The sequence below is a fragment of the Urocitellus parryii genome, chromosome 11 (genome assembly GCF_045843805.1).
Source record: "Urocitellus parryii isolate mUroPar1 chromosome 11, mUroPar1.hap1, whole genome shotgun sequence".
NCBI classification, from domain to species: Eukaryota; Metazoa; Chordata; class Mammalia; order Rodentia; family Sciuridae; genus Urocitellus; species Urocitellus parryii.
Window position 1 is genome coordinate 36,712,898 of NC_135541.1, and position 16,810 is coordinate 36,729,707.

The 16,810-nt window shown below is 55.9% G+C and overlaps 1 protein-coding gene across 1 annotated transcript in view; it reads right to left on the reverse strand.

Annotated features, from left to right (window-relative positions):
* Positions 1 to 16,810, reverse strand: part of Glis1 (GLIS family zinc finger 1) — a 195,282-nt gene that overhangs the window by 12,371 nt on the left and 166,101 nt on the right. Inside the window, exons 5-6 of the mRNA XM_026382416.2 lie at positions 7,352 to 7,513; positions 2,751 to 2,861 (exon numbers count right to left, since the gene is read on the reverse strand). Of these exons, the coding sequence (XP_026238201.2) occupies positions 2,751 to 2,861; positions 7,352 to 7,513 (273 nt within the window). The remainder of the gene's footprint in view (positions 1 to 2,750; positions 2,862 to 7,351; positions 7,514 to 16,810) is intronic.

Genomic DNA, 16,810 nt, shown 5'->3' on the forward strand with positions numbered 1-16,810 from the left:
CCCACCTGCCACAGGAGCAGAGGTGATGGGTACGGTGAAGGAGGCTTTGTGAAGCAGGTGTGCAGGGCTGGCTCGGTTCCAGCTACTTGGGCCCCATGTGGTCACATGACAGCAGACATAAGGGATTGGTATATGGACGAAGGGACCTGGCTAAAAGCAAGCCTGGACTGGGCTGCACCCGGTAATCCAAGCCAAGCTCTGCCCAACAGCCTTTGGCTGTTCCCAAGGACAGTCATTTCGGAACATCTCCACCTCTCCAGAGGAGCCAGAATGGGGATGGGGGGGGGCACCCTGGGGACCCTGGATGATGAGTGGCAGCATGTGCATGGGATGGAACCCTGAGCTGGGCTGTAGAGCCCGAGGCCTGTGGACTGACTTATCGGAACACTCCCTTGACCCAGGACAAAACAGTCCCAGAGCAGGGGAGAGCCTTGACCCATGTCCCCAGCAGGGGCTGAGAGCGAGTCTCCAAGGATGTGTCCACCCTCCCATGCTGAAGGTCGACACCAGCCTGAGGGAGGCATGTCAGGCCCGACGCACGCGGGCTCCCAGCTCCCTGACCCAGCAGCTGTTTTCCATGTAAATGAAGTTTCTGGCAAAAGAGGCCAAGGCATGTTCCTGCAGACCGCAATGTCGATGGGATTAGGAACAGCGGGAGAGGAGAATTAAGGAAGAAAAGCATTTCTAATTCTCTCTGAAATGCAGCAGGGCTGCCAAGGAGTTGTCATAATACAAGGGTCGCTTTACCCAGAAAGATTCATCATCCCGTGGCTCCTAATGGAGGCTTATTGTTGGGAAGTTTGCAGATCTGCGGCCCTAAGTCCCTAAGGGCTCAGGGGGAGCCAAGTATGGAGCCTGGGAAAACCAGGGCAGGATTCCTGTCCTTGGGCACTGGTCCACTTGGGACAGGAGCCTTCCTGACCGGGAGCCCCAGCCTGCTGAAACCTGGGCCATTTCTTGTTCCTGCTCAGAGACTTCCACTTGAAAGTAGTGCTGAGCACTCAGGTTCTACAGACAGGTCTGGGATAGAACCCTGGCCCTGTTACTTCTGGGCTGTGAGATTCTGGGCTGGTTTGTTAACTCCCTCTCAGACTCAGTTTCCATCTCTAAAATGGGAATAGTGTCCACTTCTAGGGTCACAGGAGGACTAAATGAGATGCAGTATATGAGACAGTAGGTACAGTGCCTGAGCCATGGAGGCAACCGCCCTGAAGTTCAGCCCCTTCTCTGACTATGTCTATTCCTTCCCATTCTACCACTTCCAATGGTTCCCCATTGCCTACAGGGTAGAGCCCCAGATCCTGAGCCTCTCTATCCCTGCCCATCATGAAGCCCACTCATCCCCAGCATCCCAACCCTGACTACGCCATCTCTGCACCCAGAAGGCCTTGGCAGTTTCAGTGGCAGCTATATCTGTGGTTCCTGGGACAGTGTTTGGAGCCCGATGCAGGTTCCCTATATTGAGTTGAACAAGTTAATAAGCTCTTTCCCCTCACCCTCCTGTCATAGGGTGGTCTCTGCAATCCTCTTCACCAAGACTAACTATGGCAGCCCAGGAGGCTCTGCCACCTCCCACCCCGGCTTTCCCGCCCTGGCCTGGCTTCCTCAGAAGCTCACACCCCTCCCTGGGCCAACACAGAACCCACTGCTCACTTCCTCCTGCAAACCTGGACCCTAGGTTCTCTTTCTTGATGAAGGGGCATCTCCACCCATGCCATTGCCCAAGTCTTGTCCTGGGTACCTACTGCTCCACTGCCCAGCCTAGCCCCTCCTCACTCTCCTCAGACCAACTTCCACCATTTCTCTTGCTCCCAGCAGTGGCTTCCTGGCCTTGGAATTCCCTCCCTCCACCCCCAGCTCATTTTATACACAGCCCAAAGGCGTTTCTCAGGTGATATGTCCCTTCTCTTCTCAAGAGCCTCTTGCTTCAACTGTGCTCTGGACAGAGCCCAGTCTCCTGGGCACAGCCTTGATCCTACGGTAGGTACCCTGGGTCACTTCCCCTCCTCCTTACCATGCTGCCCAGCCCGGGCCAGACAAGTGCCCAAGGGCCCCACACATGCCACAGCCATCGGGCGCTGGTCACTCTGGGGAGCACTTTTTTTCCCATCCCTGTGCTCACTCTTGCCTTGGAAAGAAGGACACACACACCAGCTTCCTTTCCAAGCTTCTGTGCCCCCTCTCAGTCCTCTGTGCTCTTCTTCAGTCCCCACTGGTGCCCTTTCAAGCAAGCCCTTCACTGTCCTGCCCCTCTCGACAGTTGAAGAACAGGGAGCACCAAGGCCGAAGGACCTTCCCAGGGTCACCCAGCTAGCAGCAGGGAGCATGCAGGTGGCTTCAGAGTCCACCCCTGACCACTGCCTCCTGTGGCCTCCTGCTCCCATGCAGACAGGCAGGGGCCCCCTTGTCCAGGCCCCTGACCACTCTCACACCCTGCTGTCATCTGTATCATGCTGCACTGAGTCATCCTGGGGACTGTGCCTTTTGTTTTGCATCCTCAGTGTCCAGCACAAGGACAGATGTCAGATGCTCACTGAGGAGCCGTAGGGAGAAGGTAACAGGGCGAGGGTTGGGGGCAGCCTGGGCAGGTGAAGTCCTATTGGCTCAGGTGGGAGGCAGATGGACAGACAGATGGGGAGTGGCACTCAATGGTGAGCACACACAGGCAGTGTGGGTACCTGGCCTGGTGCTGGCCTGGCAGTAAGAAGCAGTGCATCTGCAGAGTGGGGCTGGCTCAGAGGCCACCTTACCTTCTTCCGCACCTGCTGCTCTTTGGCTGAGTGGGCTTTCACATGCTTTCGGAGGGAGCTGGGGTCCGTGTAGCGCTTGGAGCAGCCGGGGATCTGACAGGCATATGGCTTCTGTAACATTAGAGGGACAGTCAGTGAGTGACCTCAGAGGTCAGTGAATGACTCTGAGGGCCAGGGTCCTTCTGAGTGACCTACTGTGGGAGGAGGACGGGGTGCAGGGCAGGTTATGGGCCTCAGGTGTGCAAAGGTGCCTGGCCCAAGAGTGAAGGAAGGACTCTGTCTCCTTCTCCCACCATGCTGGGACTTCTCTTGTGGGGCCTCACTTTTCTCCTCTGCAAAATAGGGAAAACTGAATTCTACGGGTTCTTGGGGGGCGGGGCACTGCTCTGACAAAGGTGCACCCTTTGAATCGCGAAGCTGCAACAAAGCAGTGAGCCGACAGGAGCCCTGCAAGATGCTGCCCACAGAGGAGAGGGGCAGCACAGGGCCAGCCTGGCCAGCCTTGCCCTTTCAAGCAAGCCCTTCACTATCCTGCCCCTCTCGACAGTTGAAGAGGGAGCATAAAGGCCGAAGGATCTTCCCAGGGTCACCCAGCTAGCAATGGAGAGCATGCAGGTGGGTTCCAACAGACCAAGCTACCCAGGTCCTCCCGATAACAGCTGCAGGCAGCCCAAGGGTGCTGGCCTCCGAGAGCACACGAGAGCTAGGGCCATTCCCCGTGTGTGGGGAGTGGGCCAGTCCTGCCCCCACTGCTCACCTGGAAGACAAGAGAGGACTCCTGCCCCAGGCTCTGTCACATCCCCAGGCTTCCCATCCTCCTTCCTTACAAAGCCAGCCGTGCCTGCTGTAAACCCGGCAGTGGCTCCATGGTGCTTAGAACACAGACCCTCACCTGGCACTTATGCCCTTTTGAGACCAGGGTCCCTCTCCTGTCTTCACCCCTTCTCCTGTCCCCACCCTATCCCGTGCCCCCCCACCTTTCCCCTCTCTCTAATCTGTCCTTGAACCCTGCTCCCTCCACAGGCCCAAGCTTTGGGCAGCAGTGCTGTGCACCCTGGGCTGCTGGGTCTGTTCAGAGGGACACTGGATCCCAAATCCCAGTAAAACCAGGACTGGGGACTCATGGCTCTAGCTGACATCTCCCCAGGGGCTTCCATAAGACCCTGCTTGGGGATTCTGGCTGCTATTGGGGCTTGAAGTTCGAGAGGCTTCCAGTCTTGAACATGTTGAGTGGTTCTGATCCCCGGGAATGCCCTGACCTGGGCCTGCAAGGACAGGAGAGAGTGTGAGAGCGTTCTACCTCTCAGCACAAGTCCCGGGGACCTCTGTGCCCTGACAGACATACCACACGTCCCCAAACCTCAAGGCAACTCTGCCCCTGCCAGAGTGAGGGGCGGTGGGAGAGCTGCCACGGCCCAGGGACCTCACAGGGAGGGGAAGCAGAAAGAGACGACCCTACCTTGGAGCTGCCGCAGAGGTCGCCAGGTTAATGAATGGAGGAGAGCAAAAAGAGAGAGACAGCAGTGAGAAGCTTGCCGAGGCCAACAGGAAGGCAGGAGAGGGGAGCCCTGCTCAGACCACCCACCGTAGGTTATGCATGGCCCCCCTCAACCCTCACTTCCTAGCCCTGACCTCGTCCCCAACACCTATGGTCTCTCTCTCACAGGCCCTGACCCCATCCCAACGCACACTTTCCCTTTCTCTCTCTTCCCCTTGTCCCCATGGGCGCTGCCCTGCCCTGCCCCTGTCCCTTGGGGATACTGATACAAATCCACACACTTTGTCAAACAGAGCGCAATGTAACAGGCACACTCTCCTGGAAGCAGGGCCCATCTCCATGTTTATTTTTCCAGGGCTTGACGTGTCTAGAACATTCCTCAGGCTCAGCTCCCCTGTGAGCTCTCAGGAAACCCTATGGCTATCCCAAGCCAGCAGCCAAACCCAGGCCTGGAGTCCCCACACAGGCTCCAAAGCCAGGGCCGCTGTATTCCTGTTAATTGCAAGGCTGCCTCTCGGCATGTGTGTGATGGACCACGGTAGCTCACCAAGCCCTCTGGTCTGGGCTGCTCTCTGGGTGCAGGCACTTTGCTATGCACTGGCCATCCATGGTCTCCTCTGAGTCCCATTTTGTGGAGGAAGAAATGGAGGCCCACGAAATACACCAGACCTCACAGCCAGAATGCATGTGACCAGGATACCTTCGGTCTGAAGGCATGAGTGGTCCAGTGAAGCGGGCAAAGGAGAGATTACCATCCCATCCGTTTTGCTAATGGGAAAACTGAGGTTTAGAGCAGGACAGCAGCTTATTCACATCCATACAGGGACCTATGGTGACCAAAACTCAGACCCACACTGGATGCCTGGGGCATGGCAGAATGTGGCCCACATTTAGTGGGTTAGTAACAGCAGGAAAGGAAGGGCTGTACAGACCACCTGCAGGCCTCTCTCTACCTCTTCTCAAGAGGCAGGTATTTTACCTTTCAGGAAATAAGCCCAGAGAGGTGAGGTAGCTTTCCTTAGACCTCTGGGACCAGAACCCAGGTCTGGTTCTGTCCAATCTGGAGAAACTTTTTTGCCTGTGGAGGACACCCATATTCCCCAAAGCTAAGGGGGAGCTAGGGACTGGCTGGGTCCCTTCTGAAAAGTAAGGTCCTGCCCTGCATGGGCCTGGCCAACTGGGATGCTGAGGGTGGGTGCTGAGATAACAGCACCTGGGGAGATGCATGGGTCTCTATGCAGGGAGCTGAGTGCAAGTGGGGTGCTGGGCTTGGTGGCTGCACCTCCCGGGGACCTCTTGGGGAGATGAAGGCCTGAGACAAGCCAGTGGCTCATTCTGCCCTGACATGACCTAGCTCTTGGAGCTCTGCTCGCATACCAAGTGGGGTCCGAAGCCTGTTGCTTTGGGGCTAGGTCCAAGAAATTTAAGGAAGGAGGAAGGAGCTAAATCAGGATGGGTAGGTTACTGGGAGGTAGGGAGGGGTCGGAGATTTGGTACTGCCTTGAGACCTCTGGGGGACATAACTAGGGATCCTGAGGCATAAACTGTACCCCTCAGGGCCTAGGCCAGGGTGCCAGGGCCCCATGGATGAGAAGTAACCAAGGAGCAGGGGATTTGTTAGAATCATTTCTCACTTCAGGCCCCAGCGTAGCCTTTGATAGTGAAGACTGGACAGTGGTGGGGGTCAGCTTTCAGTTGGGGATGGGGTTGCTCATTGCTACTCTGTCCCCTCTGCTCAGCTCTACCCCTCCAGGGTGCTGCCATGTCAGCTTTTTCCAGCAAAACGCACTGGACTTCCCTGGGTGTAACCCAGCTCTGCCCCTGGCCTGCTGTGGCAGAGAAGTGACTTGATCTCTTCCAGTCTGTTTCTTGGTTTACAAAAGGGGGATAATGGCCCCACACCTTCAGTTGTCACAAGGATTGAACTCTGTGTGTGTGTGTGGGAGAGAAAGACACACACACACTGTGGAGGGTGTGGCCTGGCCCAATGAGTTCCTGTCCCCTCTTCCCTTTCTGGGTCCATTTTCCCAGCTATAAAATAAAAAGTTGGATGAGGCGCCTGTTGGTATCCCTTCCGCTCTGGCCTCTGCTGTTTCATGGCCACCAACTTAGCCTGGCAGCTTAGTCGCCCTCGTGAACCTCTGTTTCCTTAACTGTGTATGGAACAGGCTGGTCTGGCCTGCCACAGAGCTCCCCCAAATCTGCAGAAGGAGCAGAGAAGCAGGCCTGGGGCCCAGCTATGAAGTTTGGCTGAAGAACCCAGTTTCCTGAGGTGCATGGCAGCTGGGGTCCTCCCAGAACATGTGCCCCCAGCCAATAAGGCTGTCTCAAGGCCTGGATCTGAGTCAGCTCTGCCACTGTCCAGCTGTGTGACCATGCAAAGGACTGACCCTGAGCTTGCTTCCTTCCTTTGACAAATGGGCTAAGGACCCCTGACAGCAAGGTCAGCATGGGACTGTTTCAGAACCCATGTCTGTTAAGTGCTGAGGTCTCTGGGGAGGACTGGGACCAACCTTGGAATACAACTGCGGGTTACTCTCTGTCTAGCACCATCAAGACAGGTGGAAAGACCCGGGCCTCTGGAGGCCAGGTCACTGAAGCCTAGACTCTTACGCTGCCCTTTCAGCTCCACCTACAGTCCTCAAGGCTCAAAAGGTGGCCCTGGAGCACCTCTGCCCATCCCCAGGATGGGGTGGGAAGAGCAGAAAGTGGCTTCCTCCAGGTGTGGCAGATGGGCCCCCAAGAGGATGGGAGGATGGGGGCCCAGATATGCAAGGATGCTGGGGCCTGGGCTGGTACCCATAGGCCAAATCGGGGCATCCCAACTGGGGGACCCTGTTGAGTTTGCCAGTTTACACTCCCCCTGAGGAACATCTGGCAATGTCCACAGATATTTTTATCACAATTGGGAGATAGAAAATCTCTAGACAGGGATAATGCTAAACATCCTATAATGCACAGGACACCCCAGACCCTGCCAGAGAATTACCCTGCTCCACCTGTCAACAGGGCAAAAGGACAAAAGTGGGGGTTCTGCACTAGATACGTTGTGGGGGTGGCCTGTGTGCAGCCCCCTACCCGCGGCCTTCCCCCTCAGGCCTACCGTGTCGAGGTGGGTGCGCTGGTGCTTGGCGCGGTCGCTGGAGTTGCTGAATGCCTTCTGACAGCCGGGGTGCTGACACAGGTACGGCTTCTCACCCGTGTGGCTCCTCAGGTGGATCTTGAGGTTCTCCAGGCGCGAGAAGGCTTTGCTGCAGCCTTCAAACTGCAGGAGAGGCATGCTCTTAGCCCTGGGGGACCCCACCCTGCCCAGCAGCAGCACCTGTTCAAGTCTGTCTGTCCTGCCCAAGCCCCCAGGAGCTCTGGTTCAGCTCTACAGAGGTGCTTAGGGCCCCAGAGGAGGCATCCTGGCTTAGAAATATACCAATGGGGCTCAGGAAGGAAGTGCTTTCTGCTCTGGACTGAGAAGACCCTTCCCAATGCCATGGGCATTGACTGTGCCACAGCCCTTAACAGGAACTCTGTGAGGACTAGGGTGGGCGCACATCTTCGCATAGAATGTGGAGGTCCAGGCCTCAATTTGAGGGCACTGTGCCAGGGAGGGGTTGGGCAGTGGCCTGGACTCCCCTGTGCTGTGTTTCCCTGTCTCCAAACTTGAGGCCATGTGGCCACCATCAGGGATGACAGGAGCCCCCAGGGCTAGGCCACTGAGTGTCGAGCAGCCTGTCCATCTGGAGCGCAGCCCTGATGCCAACTGATGTACAACTAATAAGCACATTTGTACACTGAAGTGGCTTTGATTTATCATCTGTCTGTTTAGCTGTCCTGTGCCCACCACATACCAGGCCCTGGGCTTGGCAGTGGGCATTAGTGGGCACAGCACAGTTGTGTCACATTCCCAGATGGGGCATGTATACAGTGTGCAGAGGGGCCATATGGTGGAGGCTGAGGAAAGCAGCTTGGGGCCTCTGCCAGCCCCCACCCCGCCTTGCAGCCCTGGCGCCTGTCTCTGCATCCCCTGCCCACTGCCTTCTCTTGTCAGGGTCCCCTAACATCTAACTCCCTTTGTCTCCTCCACCCCTCTCCACACAGCTGCCCACCCTCCTGCCTCTCCTGGTATCCACCCCACATTTTAGGATGTCAGGAGCCAGGCACAGGCCAGGAAATTCCAGTCTGTTCATGCAAGTCACTCTGCAAGGAATGTCTTCTCTCATGGCCATCCCACAAACACCCATTCTACCTTCGAAGTCTAGCTCGAGTGCTGGCCAGTGCGGGCAGCAGACCCCAACCCTTTGGTGTGACTGGCTGCCCCCTCCTGCTGCTCTCTGCTGCCTGGGTCTGTTCCAGCTGGGCTGATGCTCTGGCCATGAAGGTGGATGGGGTGGGAGTCAGCAGTGGCTGGCACCTCTTGCATCCAGGTGTGGTATGTGCAGTATGTGGCACCAATGTCCCCATTTCAGAGACCTTAGTAAAGGGACCTGCCCAAGTCACAGGGCTGTGACAGGGCAAAGACAGGACACAGGCCAAGTCTGATGCCAAAGTCTAGGTGGCTCTGTAATTCCCGGTGTCTTCCCAGGGGCAGGTAGGGAGGTGACCCTAGAGGAGGAAGGGGCCACAGGCAGGCTCCCTCTGCCAAGCCACTGGCTTCATGCTTCAGGTCCAGGGTTGACCTTCCAACTGTGAAGACCTGATCCAGATAAGGACATATGTGACTCCTGCCCTCTGCACCAGGGGCCTGGGGTGAAGTGGGGAGCTGTCCTGGGAGGGCTAGAGTTCCCGCAGGCCTGCTCTTCCACTCCCTCTCTCTGGGGCTCGTCTGCAGGGAGAAGAGGAGGATGATAGTGTCCAGAGTGTGCATCCACATTTGGAACCCTGACTTCCCTCTTCTCTGCACTGGGCACCCATTTTTTTTTCTCTCTCTCACCAACTTTAAAGGTATCAAGTTAGCAGGTGGTGCCAGGAAAGGACTGAGGCAGAAGTCAGACCCTGTGGCTACCTGGCTTATCTCCTTGGCCCTGGGGGGCGAGCACCCCCAACCCAGAGCAATTCTGAATACCCAGTCATTGGGGGAAGGGCTGTTCATTTAGGTAAACTGGCCCTAGCCTGCGCTGGGGAACCAAGATGCTGAGGAGGAGGGCGCCCGCATGGGAAGCACACTGTGGACAGGTTCAGCTGTGTGTTCTAGGAAGCCACCTTTGGCTGCTGGTGACAGGTGTGAATGGAAAAAGAGACAGATAAGTGACAGCAATTATAGATGAAAGCCACCAAGGCCCAATGCAGGGGAGAGGCAGTGCATAGAGCATAGGCTAAGAGAGAACCCCCTGGACAGACATGAGGACAAATGACCAGAGACAATGAGCCTTTGAAGGCCCGGTTACAAGTACAGGCCTCACTCTATTGGGGCAAGCCGCTCACAGCTGGGTTTAGAAGGGGCTCCCCTTCCAGGTGTTATGCCTGCCCCGTGCATTGAAACCTGAAGAAAATCCCTGGTGGGCAGGATGGGCCACCAGTGGCCCCCTGCTCTGGCCTTCTACCAAGTTCATCAAATGAGGAGGAAGAAGCTGGGCTGGAGAGCGGGGCTTCCTCCTGGCAGCCGGCTCATCCCTTTGTTCCTCCCTGGCCTGTGCAGGAGGGGACCTGGACAGCAGAAGGCAATAACTCCTCTGAGCTGCGTGATTTTTCTTGACTTCAGCAGAGTCCACCAGACTCTGGAGATCAGTATATCATCTTCCCAGAGGGGTCTGGACACCCCTGTCTGGGCCAACCCTCCATCTCTGCACACTCACTTCCACCCCCTGCCTTTATTCAGACTGGGCCCCTCCTGGGATGCCTTCCCTTCCAACTCTCTGACACATGAATTCATACATTTTTCAAAAAATACAGGATTCTCAGCTTGGTGTTCACGTCCTCCACCATGGCCCCAGCTGCCTCTCCCATCTACACACACACACTCCCCCACTCCGTGTCGGCCACAGGGTCGTGACTGCCTCTGAACCTGTCAGGGATCCCCATTCTGCAGGCCTTGGCTCCAGCAGCTCCCTAGGCCTGGAGGCCTTTCCTTCCTTCACTTACTGAGCCTGGTGCTTAAGTGTCACTTCCAAGGAGAAGTCTCCTACCTGCCCCCCACACTGTCCCCACAACACCCCTGAGCTGGTGGATAGAAGGATTTGCTCGCCCCCCTTCTTCCTGTTGTACCTCCAGGCTGAGCTCCCTGAGGGTAGGGCTGGATTCCATCATGGGGCAAAGGGGAAGTTAGCAATGTGATTCCCGGGGGTGAGGGCAGGGGCTGCTGGCACAGGGGTCCATGCTCATGAGGACACCTCCTCACCCAGTATTTGGCAAGGTGTCCCAATACACGTGCATACGTGCTGATGCCCCAGATGCACCTGTGTGAGGTGGCCCAGCCTTGACAGCTCCATCCCCCTGAAAGTCACAGAGCTGAGCTGTGGCCCCGACAGTACAAGCAACTGTCCAGGATGTCCTGATGGGAGTGGCCCATCCCTCCAGGTAGACCCAGAGGTAGCACAGGTGGAGAGGGAGAACTGCTTGATCAGGACAGGTCCTAGGAGGAGGCTGCTGCAGGGACCCCAGGAAAGCCCATCAGGAAAGTGTCCAGACCTGCCTGGGCCTGAAGGCATGTGTGGCTGCCTGCTAAGGTCCCTGTAGTCCACCCTATTCAACAATTGCACAGATGGGGACAGAGGCATGAAGAGGAGGATGGGAGTGACCACTGGGTCAACACCTGCTGTGTGTCCAGCTCTGCTGGGCCTGGTGTAGTCAGGATGTGATGTCTTCTCTCCACAGCCCTCTGGGCAAGTAAGACTGTGCTCACTCTAAAAAATGACAAAATCATGGAATTTGCAGGGAAATGGATGGCACTAGAGCAGATTATGCTTAGTGAAGCTAGTCAATCCCTTAAAAACAAATACCAAATGTCTTCTTTGATATAATGAGAGCAACTATGAACAGAGTAGGGAGAAAGAGCAGAAAAATAAGATTAACTTTAAACAGAGACATGAGATGGGAGGGAAAGGGAGAGAAAAGGGAAATTGCATGGAAATGGAGGGAGACCCTCACTGTTATACAAAATTACATATAAGAGGTTGTGAGGGGAATGGGAAAATAATCAAGGAGAGAAATGAATCACAGTAGATGGGGTAGAGAGAGAAGATGGGTGGGGAGGGGAGGGGGGATAGTAGGGGATAGGAAAGGTAGCAGAATACAACAGTTACTAATAGGGCATTATGTAAAAATGTGGATGTGTAACCGACGTGATTCTGTAATCTGCATTTGGGGTAAAAATTGGGAGTTCATAACCCATTTCAATCTAATGTATGAAATATGATATGTCAAGAGCTTTGTAATGTTGTGAACAACCAAAAATAAATAAATTAAAAAAAAAAAAGACTGTGCTCACTGACAGATGGGAGCTGGTCTCAGGGGCAGTGGCACAGTGGTCACAGGTATGGACTGGGCTGCAGACTGGCCATGCTGCTGTCTTTGCTGATCCACTTACTGACTGAACCCAGGCGAGTCACTTCAACACTGTGGGCCTCAGTTTCCTCATCTGTACAACTGGGTGAGATCTACCAACTGTGGAGGGTGGTTGTGGGGATTAAATGAAATAATGCCCAGCAAGCGCTGACCTTGGCACCAAGATCCCGTCTTATATCACTTAAGGTCACAGACCAGGCAGATGGTAGTCTGCCTGGCATGGCAACTCCTTGGGCTGCTGGCCTTCTGCGGAGTTGTGTGTGCCTGTGTGTGGGTCCTCCTGCTTCCCTGACGTCCTGTTTCTGCCACTCCCTCCCCTTTCTGCTACCTGGGCTTCCACGCCCTTGCCTCAGGATCACTGGGGAGCATGAGGCTCTGGCCTGGGCTGAGGCAGGAGCAGGCTCAGGACTGGGCCGCCCGCCCGGTGAGGCTGACAGCTCTAAGTTCCTCAGGAGGGACCACAGGAAACACAGCCACAGGAGCCCTGGCTTAAGGATTCCAGGCAAGGCCCTTTTACCATCGTAGGAGCCCTGACAGGGCTTTACAAGTCTATTTCTAAACTGTGACGCTAACCAGTTCCCTCCCAGGGATCCTTGTGCCTTCTGATACCCAGTCAGCCCCCCATCCGGGAACTGAAGTGTCCAGACTTGAAAAGCAGACAGCCCCGAGACCTTGGCAAGTCCGTGCCCCTCTCTGGGCCTCAGTTTCTTTCTCTATAAAAGAAGATAAGAGCAGCCATCTCACAGAGCTGATCTGAGGGGGAGGCCATGTGCACACCCACCTGGCTCTCGGGACATGCCTGTGTCATCACAATTACCATGGTAGTAGCTGTTCCTGCCATGCCCTAGAGAGGACTCTGGCCCTGGTCAGCTCTGACCCCAGAAGTAAAGAACAGAGAGCCCTGGTCAATGCATTTGCTACTTGGTCTGGCCCTAAGACACTTCCCAAACCCAGCCATGGGAAGCCCTGTGGGTGCCAAGGAGAGCTTCCACTTCTTCAGGGGTCAGAATGTCCTGAAGGGGTCCTCCCCACTGTGTAGGGCTGGGAGAGCAGCCCCCACTGTTGTGTGGTGGGATACAGATGCTTCCAGAATATAGGTCCTGGAGCAGGAATGGAGCCAGCAGGCGCATCCTTGGATTTGGCCTTGATTTCCCCCAAGGGGATAAAAGAGGGTCCCTAAGGCAAACGCCACCCGACCCCTGGGCATCATGATGATTCCATGGGCTCTGTATTCTAGGGGGTGCCTAAAGGGAGGTAGCCCTCCTGACATCCCCCTCCTTCCCCAGTCCTTTTGCTGCCTCTCCTGAAGGAATGAACTGCGAATCTGCAGCCCTCAGTGGGACAAGCCCCTGCTCTGAAGCTTTACTCCTGTCCCCATTGCAGCCATCGTGACTCCATTCATCCTTCTGCCCACTCGCTGCCTCATTGATCGCTCGGCTCTTGGCCCATGAGTGACGCCATCTTGCCTCCCGCTCTGCCCATGTGGGTGCTGGAGCTGGGGCTCTGGGGCAACCAGACCCACCAAAGCCCCGTCAGGAAGTGCTCGGAGCCCTAGGAAGAGTGTGTGGGAGGGGGCTGGGCAGGGTTTGGAGCAGCAGGGAGCCAGGAAAAGCATTTTCAGGCACAGGGCAAAGAATGGTTGAGCACAGGCAGGGAGACTGGCCGGGGTGGTGTGTGTTCTGGAAACAGCTAATGATCTGTTGAGCCAGAATGAGGGGAGCAGGGAAGGAAAGGGGAATGGAAATGGGATTTGGGGGCTCCCTGACTTCACATGCATGAGTGGAGATTCATTCTGGAGCAGGCAAATTCTGGGATTTTTGATCCCAAAAGACTTCACAGAACCCCCCTGTGCAATACTTGATGCAGCTCAGCAAATGGCAGGACCCAAGGCGCTTCACCCCAGTGCTCGAGAGCCACTTCTGCTGGCCGGACTACCCCTCCCTGACCTCTCACTTTCCACCTGGATGCCTGAGCCAGGAACCTGTCCCTTCTCCCCATCTGCCCTGCCACCAGCCAGGCTGGCCCCCTTCTCCTCTTGTCCACCCACGGCCTGGATCCACACCCCAGTGCCACACACCGTGGGGGCCTGCACAGCTGCCACCCAGCTTCCTGGTCCCCCTCCCCTACTTACTCCCACTTGATGTTTAGAGTGAAGACATGGCCCAGAGGGCTGTCCCTGTCCCTCCCTGCTCCAACCTTGTCTGGCTCCTCCAGGCCTTGGCATGTACAAGCCCTATTCCTGGCATTCTCAACAGCGTGATCTGGCCCCTGGTGACACTTAGTGGTAGCTGGATGGACCCTCCAACTCCCATGCCCACTCCACTGATTCCCTATCAGAGCTGTGTGGTGCCAATCTGGCCTTGGGAAGCTCATTTTGGTCTTCAGAGCCCGGATGTCTCCTGTATAGAAAGGGGCATAGCTGAGCACATGGGGGTGCTGTGAGCCAGTGTGCATGTGACCAAAAGCCCTAATGCCATCAACATACACAGAGGCACATGGGCAGCTTTTAGTCAGGATGAATTTGAATGAACTGGCTCAGCTAACTGAACACACCCAGGTTTACCTAGGACAGAGGGGACTGCTATGTGAGAGATACCCAGATGGGGACAGGGTGGAGGGGGAAGGGGTGCCTAACAGTCCTGAAACATGGCAGGACGGGTTAGGCTTCGCTTCTCCACCCTGAAATGCACAAACATTTCGAGATTCAAGACAGCACGCCCTGACGCTGAAGTGACATCCCAGCCCCACTCTGCAGGCGAAGAAACTGTAGCTCAGAACGGTGATGCCGCTGGCCTCAGGTCACACAGCCAGTAAGTGACAGAGCTGGGCTCTGGCCTCAGGTCTGGCTGATGACTCTGTGTGTCCCTAACTACTCTGGCCACTGCTCCGGGTGGGTCCCTTACATAAAGCATCCAAGCCAGGTTATCACTCAGGACCTCTCTCTGTGGTTTTAAACTGGGGCCCTCGCAGGTTCCGATGCCAGGCAAGGCCAGGCACAGTCTGGCCACGAAGCTGGCGCTGGGAAACACCCACGATGCCACCACACAGAAAGGAAGGCCCTGGCGGCAGAGTGGAGAGAGCACCACGATCCACAGAGCAGAGCCCGGAAAGCCCTGCTCCCACATGTGGGGCGTGTTAGGAAAGAAGATTAAAATAATAGGGGAAAATACCCCGGGAACCGTGAAGGCCCAGACCATCTGGAGTTTTATAGTAACAGGCAGGGAAAATCAGAACCTAATTGAAAAAAGTCCACTGTGATCCATTACCACTGCGTGCAGCTCACAGAGCGGAAGGCACAAGATGAAAGACAGGGGAGCCATCGTGGGAGCCAGGGAGGGAGTGGCATCTTCCCCTCCAGGCCAAGCCCAGGGACCCTTCAAGTTCTGGCTGGGGAAGGGGGAGGGCTGAAGCCCAGGACCAGCTGGGCACTGCGTCAGGTGTCAGAATCCACGGACCAGCTCACCCACTCAGCAAGCTGCTGTCTTTGAGCCTTGAGCTCACGTGTGACAGGACACAGGCCATGCTGGGAAGGCCTGCCTGGTGCCTGGCACATAGCTGGCACTCTGCTCTCCCTCTGCCCCCTGGAGAAGGATGATGGGCAAGAGGTCACACAGGCAGAGGTTGGTGCTGCAGCTCCACCAACCAGGCCATGAACCTGGGCAAGTCACCCCATCTCTGTCCTCATTTCTCCCCTCCCTAAAATGGGGCCACCACAAACAGCTGTTAAAAGTAAACAAAAGGCTATGCCCAGAATAGGAACGGGCACAGAGCTGGTGCCCTGACGAATGTCAAGTTTCCTCCCTACGGCTGCCGGGGCCCAAAGAGAAGAGAAGGCCACTTTCTCATGCTCTAACAAGGAATCTGGACCCAGAGACGAAAGAAGAGGTTTGAGGGAACAGGGCACGAGGTGGGGCCAGGGAGGAAATGCCTCCAGTTTTGGCATTTGCCAGTGACTTGCTTCTAAACAAACACAGTTCTGGTCTAAGGGTAAAATATATTGGGTTACCACACTCTGGCAGGCCATTCAGGGATCAACTTCTTATTTTTGTACAAACTTTTAAGTTACTTTACAACAGTGATTTAGATGGGAGAAATGTGCGGTGCCAGATCCTTCTCCAAGATCTCAAAGAATCCTGTGTTTGGCTAGTTTTAAAGGCCAGGCAGCCAGCAACTGAGGTCCACTCCTCAGTCCTGCACCCTGGGAAGGGGACTCTGGCTGGCCCTGAGGTTACTGTCCTATGATCCTGTTTGGGATCTGTGGGGTCTCCTCAGAGCCATTCGCTGTCCTGGGGAGGGAGGCCAGGGCAGGAAGGGAAGGGACAAATGTGGAAGAGCTGGAAGGTGAGGCTGCAGAGTACTGGCCCAGGCTCTGTCCCTGGAGAGTGAGGTCCTGAGGGTCTGGTCTAGCTTGGGCAAGCAAGTGCCATGTGCACAAATGAACGGGCATGGGAAAGAGGGAGATTATGTCCCCAGCAGCAGCTATCACATTTGCTACGTACCTGGGACTGGGCTGGGCTTTCTATAAACGCCATCTCCTTAGTCTCATTAGGTGGGGACAGTGACTCCTGTTATCAGAGGTGGGAACTGAGGCCCAGGGCTCACCAAGGATGGAGCCTGTGCTCACCCAAAGGCTGGGTAAACCCTGTACCCTCGGGCACATGTATGTCCCATCGTGCAAAGTCAATGTGGAAACCTCTTGCCTGTTCAGCTCCCTGGGCCTCGGTAACCATCTAGAAAGGTTGGCAGGCCAAGGGAGGGGTGGGGCGGCAGCAAGACCGGGATAATGGTACAGGGGAGTGGATCTCCGACCCTTCCTCATGGATACATAGAGTCCCCCGAAGTAGGAGGTGCAGGGGGGCAGAGTCTGCTTCCACTGGGGCCTGAGAGCACATGTGGGATCCTGGCACTCCTGGTGCTGAGCAATGGCTAAATATCACTGGGGATGTGAAGTTGGCCTGGCTACGGGCCAGGGCCCAGCAGAGAGCAGGTGACACAGAATAGTGGGCGTGCACGCGAGCTCACACACACACACACTCTAAGCCACCAGCCACAGACGCTGACATTAGTA